The 15456-nt window shown below is 33.9% G+C and overlaps 1 protein-coding gene across 1 annotated transcript in view; it reads left to right on the forward strand.

Moving 5' to 3' along the window:
- LOC118742455 (serine/threonine-protein kinase nekl-2) overlaps positions 1–9567 on the forward strand; it is a 14130-nt gene extending 4563 nt beyond the window's left edge. The window contains exons 3-6 of the mRNA XM_036474536.1: positions 5624–5739; positions 5808–5914; positions 8514–8745; positions 8805–9567. Of these exons, the coding sequence (XP_036330429.1) occupies positions 5624–5739; positions 5808–5914; positions 8514–8745; positions 8805–9533 (1184 nt within the window). The 3' untranslated portion in view covers positions 9534–9567. The remainder of the gene's footprint in view (positions 1–5623; positions 5740–5807; positions 5915–8513; positions 8746–8804) is intronic.
- Positions 9568–15456: the final 5889 nt, after the last annotated feature.

Consider the following 15456-nt stretch of genomic DNA (forward strand, 5'->3'; position numbering starts at 1 on the left):
GAAAAAGAAAATAAACTTAAGAATGGCGGCGTATTGCGCTTATTTGCAAGTAGTACCACTAATCCATACTTATTTGCGTGATTTAGTTATTTGCAAATAAAAAATTAACTCAGCGTTTATACGGCAAATTTACCATTTTGCAAATTGCTATTTGCAAATAATACGTGCGTATAAACGTAGTAAGTGATACCTACGCATACTTTTTCACAAAATTGTCTGCTCCATTTTTGTTTCATTTTGCCCAGTAATGATATTGGAATGAATAGAGTAGGCATTACTGTAACGCTGGTATGCCGAAATTGCCAAACTTACAACACCCACCCCCTAAGTGACAACACCTTATTATTATTTCACCATGGGCCAAATGTATATAATTTCTGTAATTTGACATTGGCTACAAGCGCTTATTTGTTACATATGTGTATAAAAAATAAATAAAGTAAACAATTTATGTATGTACATAATTTTCGAAGACCACAAGGATCTGTAGGAATCACGTACAAATGTACATAAACTAATAAAGCAGCGAACTTACAAATTTATCGGCGCCTTAACATAGAAAAGCTCCACCTAACATTTGTGTTTCTTTACGGAGTAGTTATAAAACTTAATAAAAATAAATCTTCTTTTGCGAATTTCTGTAAATACTTGTATTTAATAAATACTGAAACTAATTTATTGACAAAGTACTTATTTTAAAATCCTATTAAGTCGTTAGTGAGTAATTAACTGATTTATGTACGAACCTAAATTAAATTTGTAATCAGTTTGACGGTGTGTTTAAACAAATTTTGTTACACCAACTGGTGACCAGATTTCTGTGGCAAAAAATCGAATCCGAACCTACAATTTTGTTTTTAAAATAAAAAGGCATAACATCTTTTAATACAGTTTTATTTAAAACAAAACAAAGAGAAAAACTTGTAAAATGATAGCAAAAATGTACACAATATATACTGTGGCGAGAATTTAAATAGGGAAAAGATATTTAGCAAATTCTGACTACTTATCTTTGCTTCAAAAATATTTATTATTTTTGTATGAAAATATAACCGACCATCTAAAAAAACATATAAATAGAATTTCTAACTTTGTAGAAGGTTTTTATATATTCAACTAATTTAAATAAATGTTGATCAAATTTTTAAACATTTTAATCAGATTTTCTAGAATTTTTTTGAGTATGCAGTTTAGTAGCCCCTTAAATTTTATTGTAACAAAGTTTAAGTTTGAAGTAGCTTGGACTTACCGTTCATTTATGCCAATTTTTTCTTCTCGCATATTCCTCCATATAAAGTATGTTCAAAAATTTGTATAGAGTAAATGAGTAACACCTTCCACAAAAATAATTTAGCAAAAATCAACGGTTAGTTCTAGCTACTTCAAACTTTCACTTTGAAGATATCTAATTAAATAGCTAAACATTTTATAACACTTGTCGAATTTTGCAAATTTTTGTGCAATGTTTGAAACTTAGACATACATGGTTTTTGTTAGATAACGAGTATACTTTCATAAAAAAGTAATAGACATTAAATAATCGCCAAAGAATGCTAAAATGTCTCTTCCCTATTAATATTTTCGCCACTGTATCTACAACTTATATTTTTTTTGAGGGAATTAGTATCTATTATTTTCTATAATTTCACTAAATTCAAGTTAGAATCGTTACATTAAAAAAACAAAAAGAAAAACTTAACAAAGAATTGTACTAGTTATTTTTAAGCAAAAAACAAAACCGACTTCAACTCTCATATACAAATTTAAGAGTACCGTTAATTTCTTAATGATCTAATGGTCGAACCTAAACCAAATTGGTGTGGGACCACCTCTGAGGTACTACCTTTCTTTATAGAAATCGGTTAACGTGGTCCAAAATTATGCGGTAACATACATAGAAAAATATATTCCAATGAATTGATAACCTCCTTTTTTGAAGTTGGTTAAAGGAACTTAAAAAAATTGGAAAATAATGATAGACTGCAATATAGCGAGAGTACCAGTTTGACAGAATAAAACATAACCAGAGATCGTAGAAAATAAGGATGCTGGCTATGTTTATATACATATATTCTTATATTCTATGTCTTTTTGTGATAACAAAAGTGCTGCCACGTTTGTACGAAAAAAATCTTTGGACCAGAGTATAGGGAAACTCTTATTAAATTAATAAGGAAAACTCTGAAATCGGGACTTCATCGGTACAAATATGAAAAATCGGGACACTTATACGTCCCGACTTTTAAAAAATATTCAGCGCGACAATTTTCTCGAAATCGGTACTGTCCCGCAAAAACCGGTACGAATGGTCACCATAGTCATAGGCTATGTACATAGATATATAAAAGGCGTGACAGATTATATACAAATTGAAATTTTAATACTGCATGCATCTATCTGGATATATTTCTGTGGGCTTTTGACAAAACAACTTCTCTCCAGTGAGGGCATTTTCTCTTCAAAGCAGTAATTCATTGAGTTTTCAATAATATTTTTATGTTTAGTCATCAACAGGGTTGTCCAAGATGCTATCTTAATGCAAGTTTAATAAAAATGTAAAATTTTTAAATAAAAGTTCCTTACAATTTACTTTAATTTCCAACTTACAAACAACACAGAAGTTGTTTTGTCAAAAGTCCACAGATTTGTAGGAGAGTACTGGAACTTGTTATTAGTAAATACGAAATAAATTCCCTATTCATGGAGAAAAATTTTATTGGGTCGTAATCTATGGAATTATTTGACGTAGTGTTCTGAAAATTTGAACGAAGGTTTATGTTATCAGTATCATACGGATAAGAGGGAGACGCCACCTTTCATATAATCTAAAACCTTTATGATGCATACCTAACGCTCGTATATATACTCTTTTTGGTAGTATAATACTTTTTTTTGGGTTCCAAAAATTTAAACTGCGGTTTTTTTCAAAAATACTGCATTTATACTTTTTTAGTGCCAACATTTTTTAATACATAGGCTGCATTTCTTTATTCAGTCTGAACGTTTAGAATGAACTTTCTTGTTTACTTATTCTTTAGAACGTTCCTGATGATATGTTAACTTATATTTCAAACGCATTCTATTTATTCCGGCTGTGAAATGGGATTATCCGGAATGTATAAAGAAACGCAGCCATAGTGTTCGTGGAAACATAGCGTTAAATGCCCAAAATTGAATTTCAAAAGCCTTAGTATTCCAAATGTTAGTCAGACTTATAAGCGATCTGAGTGCCATATTTCATCTAAATCCGTGTAGCCGTTTCCAAGTGAAGAGAGGTCTCGAATAGTGGTGGTTTTTAATTGATCAAATATCAAATCACCCTGTGTACCCCAATAAAAAAGTTCTTAATTATAAAAATAAAGCTTTATCGCACATTTGCAGGCTAAGGGGTTTAAGTCGATCTCGCATTTTTAAAAATCGAAAGAACGGTGGAAAACTAATGACTGTCATACAAAATGTCTTCTCGTATAATATACATACATATATACCTAGTTAGTACGATATGACTTTTCAAAAAGATGGCCAGCCTAATCAATGATCTTTTCAAACTAAAGCTTTCATAAAAATCTTTCGATTGATACCCGAATTTTAATATTAATAAATAAAACCTATGTATAAGTTAACTAAATTCGACCATTCAAACAGGTGGACATCCCCTTCAGAAGTATTTTCAAACTTTCTCAATTCTATTTCGTCTGACATTGCGACAAACATATATTTCAATAAACTGATGAGATAAGTTGAATTTGATTTTTAAAACACATAGAAATCATCCTACATAAAGGTCAGAAATAAAGGGTTTTCAAACCCATTTCGAGTGACCACTCCTTTAATAATTCATTTAATTTTTTAAATATTTTAAATTTAACTATTTAAATAGATGGCAATCCTCTTGAAATCCCTAAAAAAAGCGCATTTCTCTGAATTTTTTAAATCATTTTTGAATTACTGACGTCAGAGTGAAAAACTAAAAACGCAATTTTACTATATTTGGCCCATGGTTTCGCTAATATATATTTGATATTTGTGTTTAAAATTTACTATCGCGCGGTGTTTTATGTATAATGAGCTAGACATTTATAAAATAAATGATATAAAAAAAAACTTTTTAATATACAACGCTTTTATAAATGGACTAAAAAGTAGAAAATAATATTTCTCAGTCCCATAGAATTTGTTTTGATAACTTTTGATTTTGAAATTTTGAAAATTTAGCAAAAAGTTTTTTTTGTATTATTTATTTTCTACTTTTTAGTCCTGTCTGAATAAAATTTTGCAATAGATATTAAAATAATTCAACGATATTAATAGAAAGGTGCACACACATGCATTTACATATGTATGTACATACAAACGAGCACCAATTAATTTTATTTAAAGAAATGGCGTGTCGTCTATTTCCGCTGTAGCAAACGTAGTACATAGGGCGATATCTAGATGTCATCTACCTCGCCCTATTCACTACAGATGTCGCCCTATGCACTATGCTTTTTTATAGGAACTTTTCAAAGCAAAGGTTTTATGGTGTCGGACACACAACATTGAAAGTTTCTGGATCCACAACATTGAAAGTTTCTGGACACACAACATTGCAAGTTGATAAAAGCGTTGTAATAAAAATATTAATTATTAAAAAAAAAGAAATATAGCCAATACTGGTCGAGAAAAGGAGTTTCTATTATTTCCATCAGTGCAAATTACAAATCCCGAAAATCCCGAGATTTCGAGACCTTAAAAAGTCCGGAGTCCCGGGATCCCGGGATTAACATTCCTAGTTGTGCCACCTTTGATGATCGTGTGCGATATGTACGTTCGGGAAAAATGGATTTACCCCTTACTGCATGTAAATAAGTATTTTATAAAACTATAAATTTCTTCTAATAGACGAGTAATGGAAATTTTGAGCGTTTGACAAGTGGTTAAAAATAGCAAACCCGGGTTATGGTATGCATGGCTGGACGAATAGACAGACCGATACGGCTTAATCGAATTCTATCTTCATTTTAAGCATTTTGGTATGCATAAGTATATCCATTTGGATTCCTTTAGGCTGTTACAAACAAACTTTATGTGAACAAAGTTATTCAGGTAGGTTCTGCAATTCACTTCTGAGTGAATTTCAACCCCTTCTCAAATTAAACTCGAAGTGACTTTGGTTGAAATTCACTCGGAAGTGAATTGCAGAACCTGCCTGAATATCGTCACCATAATTCACAAATGCCCTAACCAACAGTTTTTTCGAAACTGCGTTTTTCACAGATTTTGGTAGGATATATTAAAGTACACTTTCCTTAAAAATTTGATTGCGTTAGTACCCAAAACAACGGATAGGTGCCACTTTTTAAAACGCCCTATACGTATGCATGATTTGAATTTTATAATGTTTTTGCTTCTCCTCTAAAATAAAAAATTTGTTGGTTAGCTAGCGCCTTTGTGAATTAAGGTAATAATATACTCTTCTGCCCTAAAGTAAAATAGAATTTTGATTTAGTCTCGGTGTTGATTTTTAACTGAAATGAAGTCACTCGAAAACAGATAATCTTACTAGTTTCTAATTGAAAAATTTGAATTGAAGTACTCATACATATGTACGATTTTTATATATTTTTTTTATTACCAACAGGTCAACCCGTTGCTGTGAAGATCGTGCGAAATGGGAGTAAAGCGAATGCCCAATCGATGCGTAGTGAGATGCAAATTTTAGGCTGGAAGCATCGCAATATAATAACCATTTTGAAAGTAAGGGATTTGGAGTAGATAAAGTGTATATACTTTTAATAAGATTTTTTTATTTGAACAATGCATAGGTTGAAACTACATCAAATTTTGGTATAGTGATAATGGAAAGGCTTGTGGGACAAAGTTTACAAGACGTAATAGAAGCTACGCAGCTAATGCTGGAGCATAGAATTTTGTAAGTAGCTTTATTTTTCTTATAGCCAAAGTATACAGAAACGAGATTATTTAGAATTGGGAACATTTCCTCAGACATTATGCCGTATTTCCACTGGGAAATGCAGGACAAAGTTTGGTATTTAATAATACCAGTATGTTGTTATGGACCAGAAAAACGTTAGCACAGGATTTAAGATAAATATTTATAAGCCTCCAAAACTACCTTTCTTGAAATTGTAGCTTATTTTCTCTTACGATACGAAATTTGTGGCACGCATACCTAGAGGGTCCCTAGATAATGTACAGAGTTTGGATAAATTTATATACTCAAGCTAAAAAATCTGTTTGCTCTAAAATTAATTTCTTTACTTTCATAGTTTTTATTAAAATATAGTTTATTTTACAACAAAATGCATATAAATTCAAGATGCAAACTTTATGCGATGTATTTAAAAAAAAAATAAAAAACAAGTAACTTTTAAGCAAGAAACAAAACCGACTTCAATTCTCATATAAAAATTTAAGATTATCGTTAATTTCTTCATGATCCAATGATCGGATTTAAGCCAAATTTCATATACCACCTGTGAGGCAACATCTTTCCTTTAAAAAATAGAATTATAGAAATCGGTTAACGTGGTCCAAAGATATGCGGTAGCATCATATATGTAATACTCCTATATTGGCAGTAAGAGCTAGTACCGTCCGAAAACACTACAGTACAGATATATCAATAAACACGTACGAAAGAAAAGGAACACATACGTTTATAAATAAACATGTACACAACACATATACAAAAACGGCACTCAAGTACACAATACATTAACAAAAACGGTACTAGACTGTCTCGCTTTGATTTCGGAATGCTTACACATTGAGAAGCTTGCTTACTGCCAATATAGAAGTATTACATATATGGGTAGCATACATAAAAAAAAAAATATTTCGACAATTTGATAACCTTCTCCTTTTTGTGAAGTCGGTTAAAAAACTGATACTTTTATTTTCTGAGAAAATTATCTAACATTGTATGGAAGAAGATGCTGAGGATTTTTTGTTCTCCTGTCCCGGAGCTTCTTTGTTTCTTCTGAATGTAATCATGTACATTAAGGGGCATCGCCAAAAAAAAAAAATTGTAGTTTTTCCATCGGAATTTTAAAATTTTCATTTTCTTTCACGATTGCCTCATTTTTTAACCGACTTCAAAAAAATGAAAAGGTTATCAATTCGTTGGAACATATATATGTATATATATATATATATTTGTATGTATGTTACCGCATAACTTTGGACCACGTCACGATTTCGATAATTCTTTTTCTATCGGAAAGGTGGTCCCATACCAATTTGCTTCGGATCCGATCATAGGATCAGGAAAAAATTAACGGTAATCGTAAATTTGTATACGAGAATTGAAGTCGGTTGTGGCTTTTGCTTAAAAGTTACTTGTTTTAATACCTCGAATACTGAAAAAAATAACTGAACTTGTATTTTTTATTATGTAGCTCATTTTTGCGAAACGAATGCGAAGTTGGCCAATTAAATCTTCGAATCTTTGTTAAGTAAATATCAGTGGTAAACTCTTTTAGGCTAAATAATAAAAAATATTTCTTGGGATTTTTCTTCAGAGCTGAATTCTAAGCCTTAAGATACAGTTTGTATTTGAGGTTATTAGCCTTAAGGGGCGTTTGAACCGCAAAATCTACCCCTTGTGTGCGCTAATGGTTATGAATCCCTGAGATACAGTGCGGTAGTCGGCGCACTCAGCATAAGGCAGTATTAACGTTTGCCATTACGGTTTCTCGGACCTCTCAAGCCTAGTGCAAAGCCAACTGCGAGCTGCAATTAACGGAAGATTTCATCCATCCCCTCTAGGTCGCCATGCGCCTGTCTGAGTATGCTTTTTAGCCCGACGATGGTTGCCGTTTACTCCTTTCTAAACGGTTTTGGGGAAAATCAAAATACTAAAATCGTTTAGTCAACTCGAAATCTAGAGGTCGAACCAGGTTCGTTATCGTTGAGGGAGAGTAAAGCTGAAGGCAGCAGGCAATTTTAGGTTATCTATCGCCAGGGGGGAGAGGGAGGGACCTGCACTACATGCCATCAAGCACTAGAGCAAGGGACAAAGCACTTCACCCTGAGAACTGCCCCTAAGAACTCCGCATGTGACTTATAGACCTCCTTCTGCCTGTAGATAAGTTACAAAGTTACTCCTTTCTTTTCATCTTATATGTATGACAAAGTTAATTTTTTTATGAAAGTCTAATAACATTTGCGGCCACTGTGGGGAAGTGGTTAGCAGTGCGCGCTATCATCTCGCAGTACTTGGGTTCAAGCCCGCTTCAACCCAACATCAAAAAATAAAACAAAAGTTGTTCCTAATAGCGGTCGCCCCTCGGCAGGCAATGGCAAACCTCCGAGTGTACTTCTGCCATGCTTATCATAAGAGCCGCACGCCACAAATCGGCGGAGAAGCTCGGCCAAACACAAACATATTATGTAAGCGCCAATCTATTATCATTGTTATTATTTTTATGAACAACGCTTTTCTTAAATCCCTTCTACACCTATCACTGATTAGTGCATATATATAAATTTTTAATTAATTATTCTAGCATTACACTGGATATCCTATCCGCACTTTCCTATTGCCACAAGCGAAATCTGCTACATCTTGATGTAAAGCCACAGAATGTGCTGGTATCTCTCGTTGGCATCGAACCAAAATTACGATACGAAACACAATCGAATTTCTTCTCCCGGCAGCAGTATGTGTGTAAGCTATGTGATTTTGGAGCTTCGCTGAAGATCGATACACCTAAGCCGGCACCCAAAGGCAATGCACGTGTAAATATATATTACCATCACTACTTTCTAATGCTGTATTACTCTATGCACTTTTTCAGGGCACCATGCGTTACATGTCCCCAGAAGCGTTGTGCGAAGGACCGCTTACACCTGCTGCAGACATCTACTCGCTTGGCATTACAATGTGGCAAATGCAACAGCGCCGTTTACCTTATCATTGGATCGCTTGCAATGAAGTAGTCGCCTATCAGGTGGTCAAGAATAAGCTGCGTCCCGATAGTACATTTTCTAGCAATACAAAATGCGTTGGCAATGATTGCAAAAGCGCTTTGCATTCGACTATGCCATTGCATCATAAATGCCATTGCGCCAACTTGACAGCAGAGGAGATCACCTATCACTCATTAGTGCATCTTACAAATGTACTCAATCGCACCAAACAACCCGAGGAACACTTACATTTCTCCGATTGTGGTGTGGATGAGGTGCCTCAGACGATTAGGCGTCGTCCATTCGCCTCATTAAATTCAAAAATGAATGTTATGCGTGATCTGAGTGCCGAGTTGAAGTGTAGTAAGTTGCCGATTGCTCAGCGTTCACCATTGAAACAACTAAAATCACTGGAACAACAACAACAACAACAAAAGCAGCGCACGAAAGGGGATATTGGCGATCTGTTGGCGGTGTTTGGAAATATTTTGGGCCAACAGGATGGCGACAAGGAGCAGAGCTACGAAATGCTTTGCAGATCTTGTTGGCACGATGAACCGAGTATGCGACCGTGCGCGAAAGAGTTACGCAAAAAATTAGTTGAATTGTTGAAATAAATGTTTGTTGAAAAATTTTTACTTTATGATAGATCCCAACTGTATTAAACCTGCCTTATGCCTTTTTTTAAATTTTATGGTTTTATTTACATTTTTTAAAAAGCTCACTAGTTAATATATGTAATTAGTACTTTTCTATATAGTTCTTTAGAACTGCCTTTATTGTGAAAATGTTTAATTAAAGGGGAATAGTATGCAGAAAGCATTAAACCTTTGCTGCTAAAAATCTTTTGATAAAAACTGTAAAACCAACGTTAACACATGCTCCATAAATGCGCCTACTTAACTAAACGTAACCAAATTAACTATTGAATTGACATCTTCATGTACTGCCACCGATTTTCACGGGCGTTTGGGTCCAAATGGTCAGATTTTCAAATAATCTGCTCCATAGATATGAACGAATTTGAAGATGGTCCGGGTTATGTTCACTGAAGCAAGAATGCAAGAAGAGGAAATTTTACAAGAAAAAACGTAAACATGTTGCACAAGTTGGACGTCATACAAACAGCGTTTCTGTCCAATTCACTGGAAGAGGGAAAGCGGTACGAACCTTTGTTCTCTTCATCTCTGACTATAACAGAGAATAATGGGCGAAGCAAGCCCACTTTAAACTGCCAAAAATGCATAAAAAGAGCCCTTTACGGATAAAGGACTTTGCAGGCGATCTCTTGGAAATAAAAATCAAGGAAATGAAAATATATTTGACAACTGAAGCCGGCTCACAGCATAGCATTAAAATAGCATGAAATGGTTCGAGAACACAAAAGCTACGAGGCCAGCAACTTATTGTAGAGATAGTGGATCAAATTAAAGAAAAACGTTGGTTTTATTGAGACCACAAAGTGGACTACGAATTACTGTATACACATGCGTTCAGAAAATGTCAAAAAGGGTTTACGTTAGGAATCGGTGCATAACGTTAGGAATTATGATTGCAATTTTTTACAACTCTAGGACAACTAGAAAATGGTGGTTTTCTCCGGCGAACAATTTAATTTTGATGCCTACAACTGATTTAATAATAATTTTCACGCTTTCTGAAAGGACGAACGTTGTTTGTTTCCCTTCCATGATCAAGAAGGGAGTGTTTGTCAAATATTTTCGCATATTGTTCTTGAATATTCTACCAAAATTGCGCACAGACAATCCATCTGACAATTAAAGTGGTAGGCCGGGAGATGTCCTTCATTTTTCAAAACGCCTCTAGAACTGTTTTCCGGCATGCTTCGATACATGGGAATTGAGCACGATCCAGAAAATAAAGGTCGCGCCATTCGCGGACCGCTAACCCTCTCTTCGTCGATTTGACAGCATCCACCCAATCGCTGACGTCATAAAATACTTTTGTTTACATTCACTGTTGCCAACTTGACGCTTTTCGCGCCAAGTTTAGTGGGTATTCAAAACGCGAAAATTTTTGAGTTTGGTGCTTGGTGCGTTTTTTGTGCTTTCGTTTTTAGTTTGAAGACACCAAATTAGAAAATCTTAAAAAAATGGAAGCAAAATTTATAGCAATCGTAAGTATGGTAAGCAACTTTACAAAAAATTTTAACAACATCATGGCACAGTGACATAAGCGACAACAAAATATGTGGCAGTACCTTCAATCATGCCGGAAGAAATCGACCGTCGTGCAAGAAACATTGATTTTTATTAATTTGAGTCGGAATCCTTACAATAAAAGTATGTATGTATATAAAGTCCATAAAATATACCAATAAAAATTTGGTGCTTTTTCAAATTCGAAACTTGGCAATACTGCCTTTTGTTCGATGCTTCCTCTTTTACTTGTCGAGTTCGTCTTGCTCTCTCATTCTGGTATTTTTTGACGTCACGGCCAGTTGCTCTCAGCTCGATTGGCGCAATCTTGTATTCTATCATTCTTGGGAATTGAGGATGTGTTAAAACTGTTATATAACTAAAATGAATGGTGAACATTTTTGGGCTCAATGTAGTCCTTTCCGTCTGTTGAAGCCACTGCGCTTATTCAATTGAATAAAAATAATAAATTTACCACCCTATTATGAATTTCCATTCGACAGACGATAAACGCATGCAAGCGTATCGTATGAAATTAATTTTCGTATTATTCTTTTCATATGCCCGACAGATGTATTACTTTGAATGTCAGTGGTTCTTGTTCACTTTTTATCGTTAACCGACACAAATCAGTTACGCTAACTAGGTGCAATCCCGTATTCCTCGGACTCGGACTAGTAAAACTGTCAAAAAATAAAAATTCGCTCAGAGGGCTACAGTAAAACTTGAAAAGTACGGGATCGCTTTCTAGTAAAAAATGGTAACTTCTGTCAACTTCAACATAACCTCCAAATTTTGGTTGTAAATTTTTGCTTATTTTGTATGTAAACACACTCAGCTCACACATGTAAATAACTAATAATACTTTCAAATTCATTAGAATCCACTTAAACAAGTAATTAAATACTTTTCAACATAAATTAGCAGAGTGCACTTTTCTTTTGTTTACAATTTGGCTGCCAAACACACTACAGCTGATCGTTTGACACATTTACCAGAATTTACCAGCCAAAAATTCTCGGACTAAAACTGGTAACTTCTGACAGAGAGAGAACCGTATTTACTCTCTTTTTTGTCCTCTCAATAGTCAGAGAACCGAGTACGGGATCGATTTCCAGTAAAATCTGACTGATTCTGATTATTTCTGACTAGTCCGGACTCGTACGGGATCGCAACTACTATTGGATTTGCTTCGGCAAACATCGGTTCGTAATAGGGGATAACAGAATGCAAGCGTTTATCGTGCCTCGTACGAATTCATAATAGGTGGATAATTTTTTTATGCAAATACATATCGTCGTTTCAAGTACAAAACCGCGTATCAACAAAATGCAAAACCGCGTATTTCAGGACGAATGGATAAGGATTAAGCCAAGAGTTTGTGTGAGCAAATCAAATTTTTGGCAGCCAATGTCAGTTACGCGGTTTTGCAGAATGACGATACGCGATTTTGTACTTTTAACGACGATATGTAGTTTGATAAAAAGTGGAATAAAATCCAAAGCAATCAAAGTGTTTTCTTTGTTTTCACCACATTTCTTCGAAATTCATCATTCTTCGAAATGAGAAGCGTCTCCGATGACCACAAGTCCAGATATAAGCTCAGATCTTGAGGAAAAGACGTGTATATATTCAACTGAAACGGAGAATACTTTCATTGTGCGTTTCTCAGAACAGACCAAAATTGATCATCCGGTTCTGACTAAATGAGAAAAGGCGGATTTTCCGCTCGTGTCCGGATACATTTTGTTGGTAATCTTATACGTTGTTTTCGCACTCTGTCTCTCTGAGAGCGCAACAAAAAAATGTGCTTAACACCCTTTGTTTGAATCAAATTGGTTTAGATTTTCTGTCCTAACGACTTCATGATTGACGTTGCAGCTTTCTCTTTTTGGCGTTTGGTAGCTAATTACATGTATTATCCCATGGAATGTCAAAAATTAATAATAATGCATTAATGTAATAAATCAGAAAATATTTCGGTGCTATAATTATGCTCGGGCCTCATCAAGATATTGAAAAACTCAGATTATTTTTACAAATTGTACATTTCATTTTAGATGCCGTATTCGTTATTTGGTTTAAAACTTTCCCGTCGATCATAGTTAGGAGAAAATCATACTTTATAGTAATGGTATTCTTATCCTCAGTTTCATAACACTCACTGGAGCTGTTGAAAGCTCCGAAGACTCTTTTCATATTTAAACAATATTGGGTGGCACAATTTAACTGATGAAGGCCGCAGCCTTATATAATACGAGGCTCTCGATTTTGCTGCTGGTTGGTTTGAATCAGAATATTTTTAATTATGAATTTTTGAATTATGATTTTTGATAACTTTTAATAAATTCTAGTGTAAGTTTTAAGTTGATAAAATCTCGCATTGATTTTTGATATTTTTTTTTACTGTATGCGCCTTTTTTCCATAAAAAAAATTGTCGAATTTAATCTGCAAGGAAGAAAATGAGTTAAGAAAAGTTGCCAAAAATCACCGCGTTTTATTAACAACGAGAGCTAACAAAATCGTGCTTGGAGATTTTAATACCAAGATGAGCAAGGAAAGGATATTTGGCGCGACTGTCGGAAAATCCAGCATCCAAAGAGAAAGGTCCGATAACGGACTGAGCATAAACTATCTGTCACTTTTAATGGTATAACATAAAGCCCTTTTAAAAAATGGGCCTAAAGGACCCGTTACGTTAAAAGCTACAGGGTTTAAATATTTTACAGGAAAATTGCTCGTCAATTCGACTGAGATCAAAATTTATAATCCAAGTCGTTTTATACATATATAATATTTCCGATAAATTAATTCCATTTTCAAACAAAATACGAAAACTTTAACCCTCAACATCTAAATTAGAAAAAGATTTTTTTTTAACAGCGGTCGCCCCTCGGTAGGCACTGGCAAACCTCAGAGTATATTTTTGCCTTGAAAAGGGCGTCTCATAAAACCATTTGAAGTTCGGAGGCCTCGTTAAATTGTAAGTCGCACAGTCGCAAAAGTATAGGCGCTAAATACTTATTATTATATTATGCAGTAAAACAACCAATTTTTCTATAGTTCATTATTATTATAAATTTTATTTTCCATTTTCATTTCTTGAATGTATTTATTGTGTTTTCATTCTTCATAAATGCTAGTTTTTAATATTTTATAAATAAATATTTAATGTATACATATCAATAGAAATAAGAAATATTTTAACAGAAAAAAGTGATAGAAGTAGTGTTAGATGTCTAGTATACAAATATGGGGTAGTATTTAGTAACTAACTACACTGAGAAAAACTATGCGTATTCCCTACAAATATATAATACATTACAAAATACGCACTAAATCTAAGATCTTTAACGTCGCTGCTACACTAAAATATTTATGTATATGTAAGAATGTTTGTATACAAGTAGTAGTAATTACTAATAACTAATTAATTATTAACCCATACAAATCTTAGGCTGATAGTAGTGGTAGTAGTAGTAGCAAATATAATATAATTAAGTATAGCAATTTAGTAGTAGTTTTGTTTAACATTTTGTACTGACTACGCTACTAAGAAAAAGGAAGAAGTGAGGCATTTCTTTCGCGGCAAACATGACATTGCTTGAACACGAGTATGTCCGCATAAATATCTGCCAGCAAATTTGTAAGCAAATACCTATTTGCCAGCGTAGTGAAATTATTAGTTTCGCAAGTGGTTGATTTGCTGTTTATTTCGTTGCCACTAAAAATAACTTTTTTATAACGTACCTGCATACTATGTATGTACTTGTAAATAATTATGTATTATTTATTTTTAATACAAACATATGTACATTCAAACGCCTGTATGTATAAGTTTATGCTATTGTATATGCTTAAATAATACATAAGTATGCATTTGCATTGTTATTGTTTATTATATATTGTTTCCAATTGAATCATAAGTTGGAAGTTAAATTCCAAGGGGAGTTCACGATTTGTACGACTACATTTAAAATGCTACAAATCGGGAACTCCCCCATTGTAAGTGCACAACAAAATACAACGCTGTTTGCTTGGTGAATAGTAAAGTTATGTAGAATATTGCCATTTTCAAAGTGTCTGAATGTGATAATGGGTCTTTGTACGAGCTCTCGACGATATTTAACGAAAATATGAAGTATGTATTATGTTAAGTTTATATAAATAAAAATCATTTCGAATATTTCCAGATATTGGAATAATCATCAAAAAGCACGAAAATTTCAAAACTTTGACCGAAATCAGTGGCGTAGCTTGGCTACTGAGCGCCTGGGGCATATTCCTTCCACACACACTTTTTTCCTAACAGTCAGTGTTACGTCAAGGTATCAAAGGTATCCTTTTTTTCGACCAACACCAGCGGTTTATATTCGAAAC

The sequence above is a fragment of the Rhagoletis pomonella genome, unplaced genomic scaffold, assembly GCF_013731165.1.
Source record: "Rhagoletis pomonella isolate Grant_MI unplaced genomic scaffold, Rhpom_1.0 Rhpom_scaffold_00007, whole genome shotgun sequence".
Lineage (NCBI taxonomy): Eukaryota > Metazoa > Arthropoda > Insecta > Diptera > Tephritidae > Rhagoletis > Rhagoletis pomonella.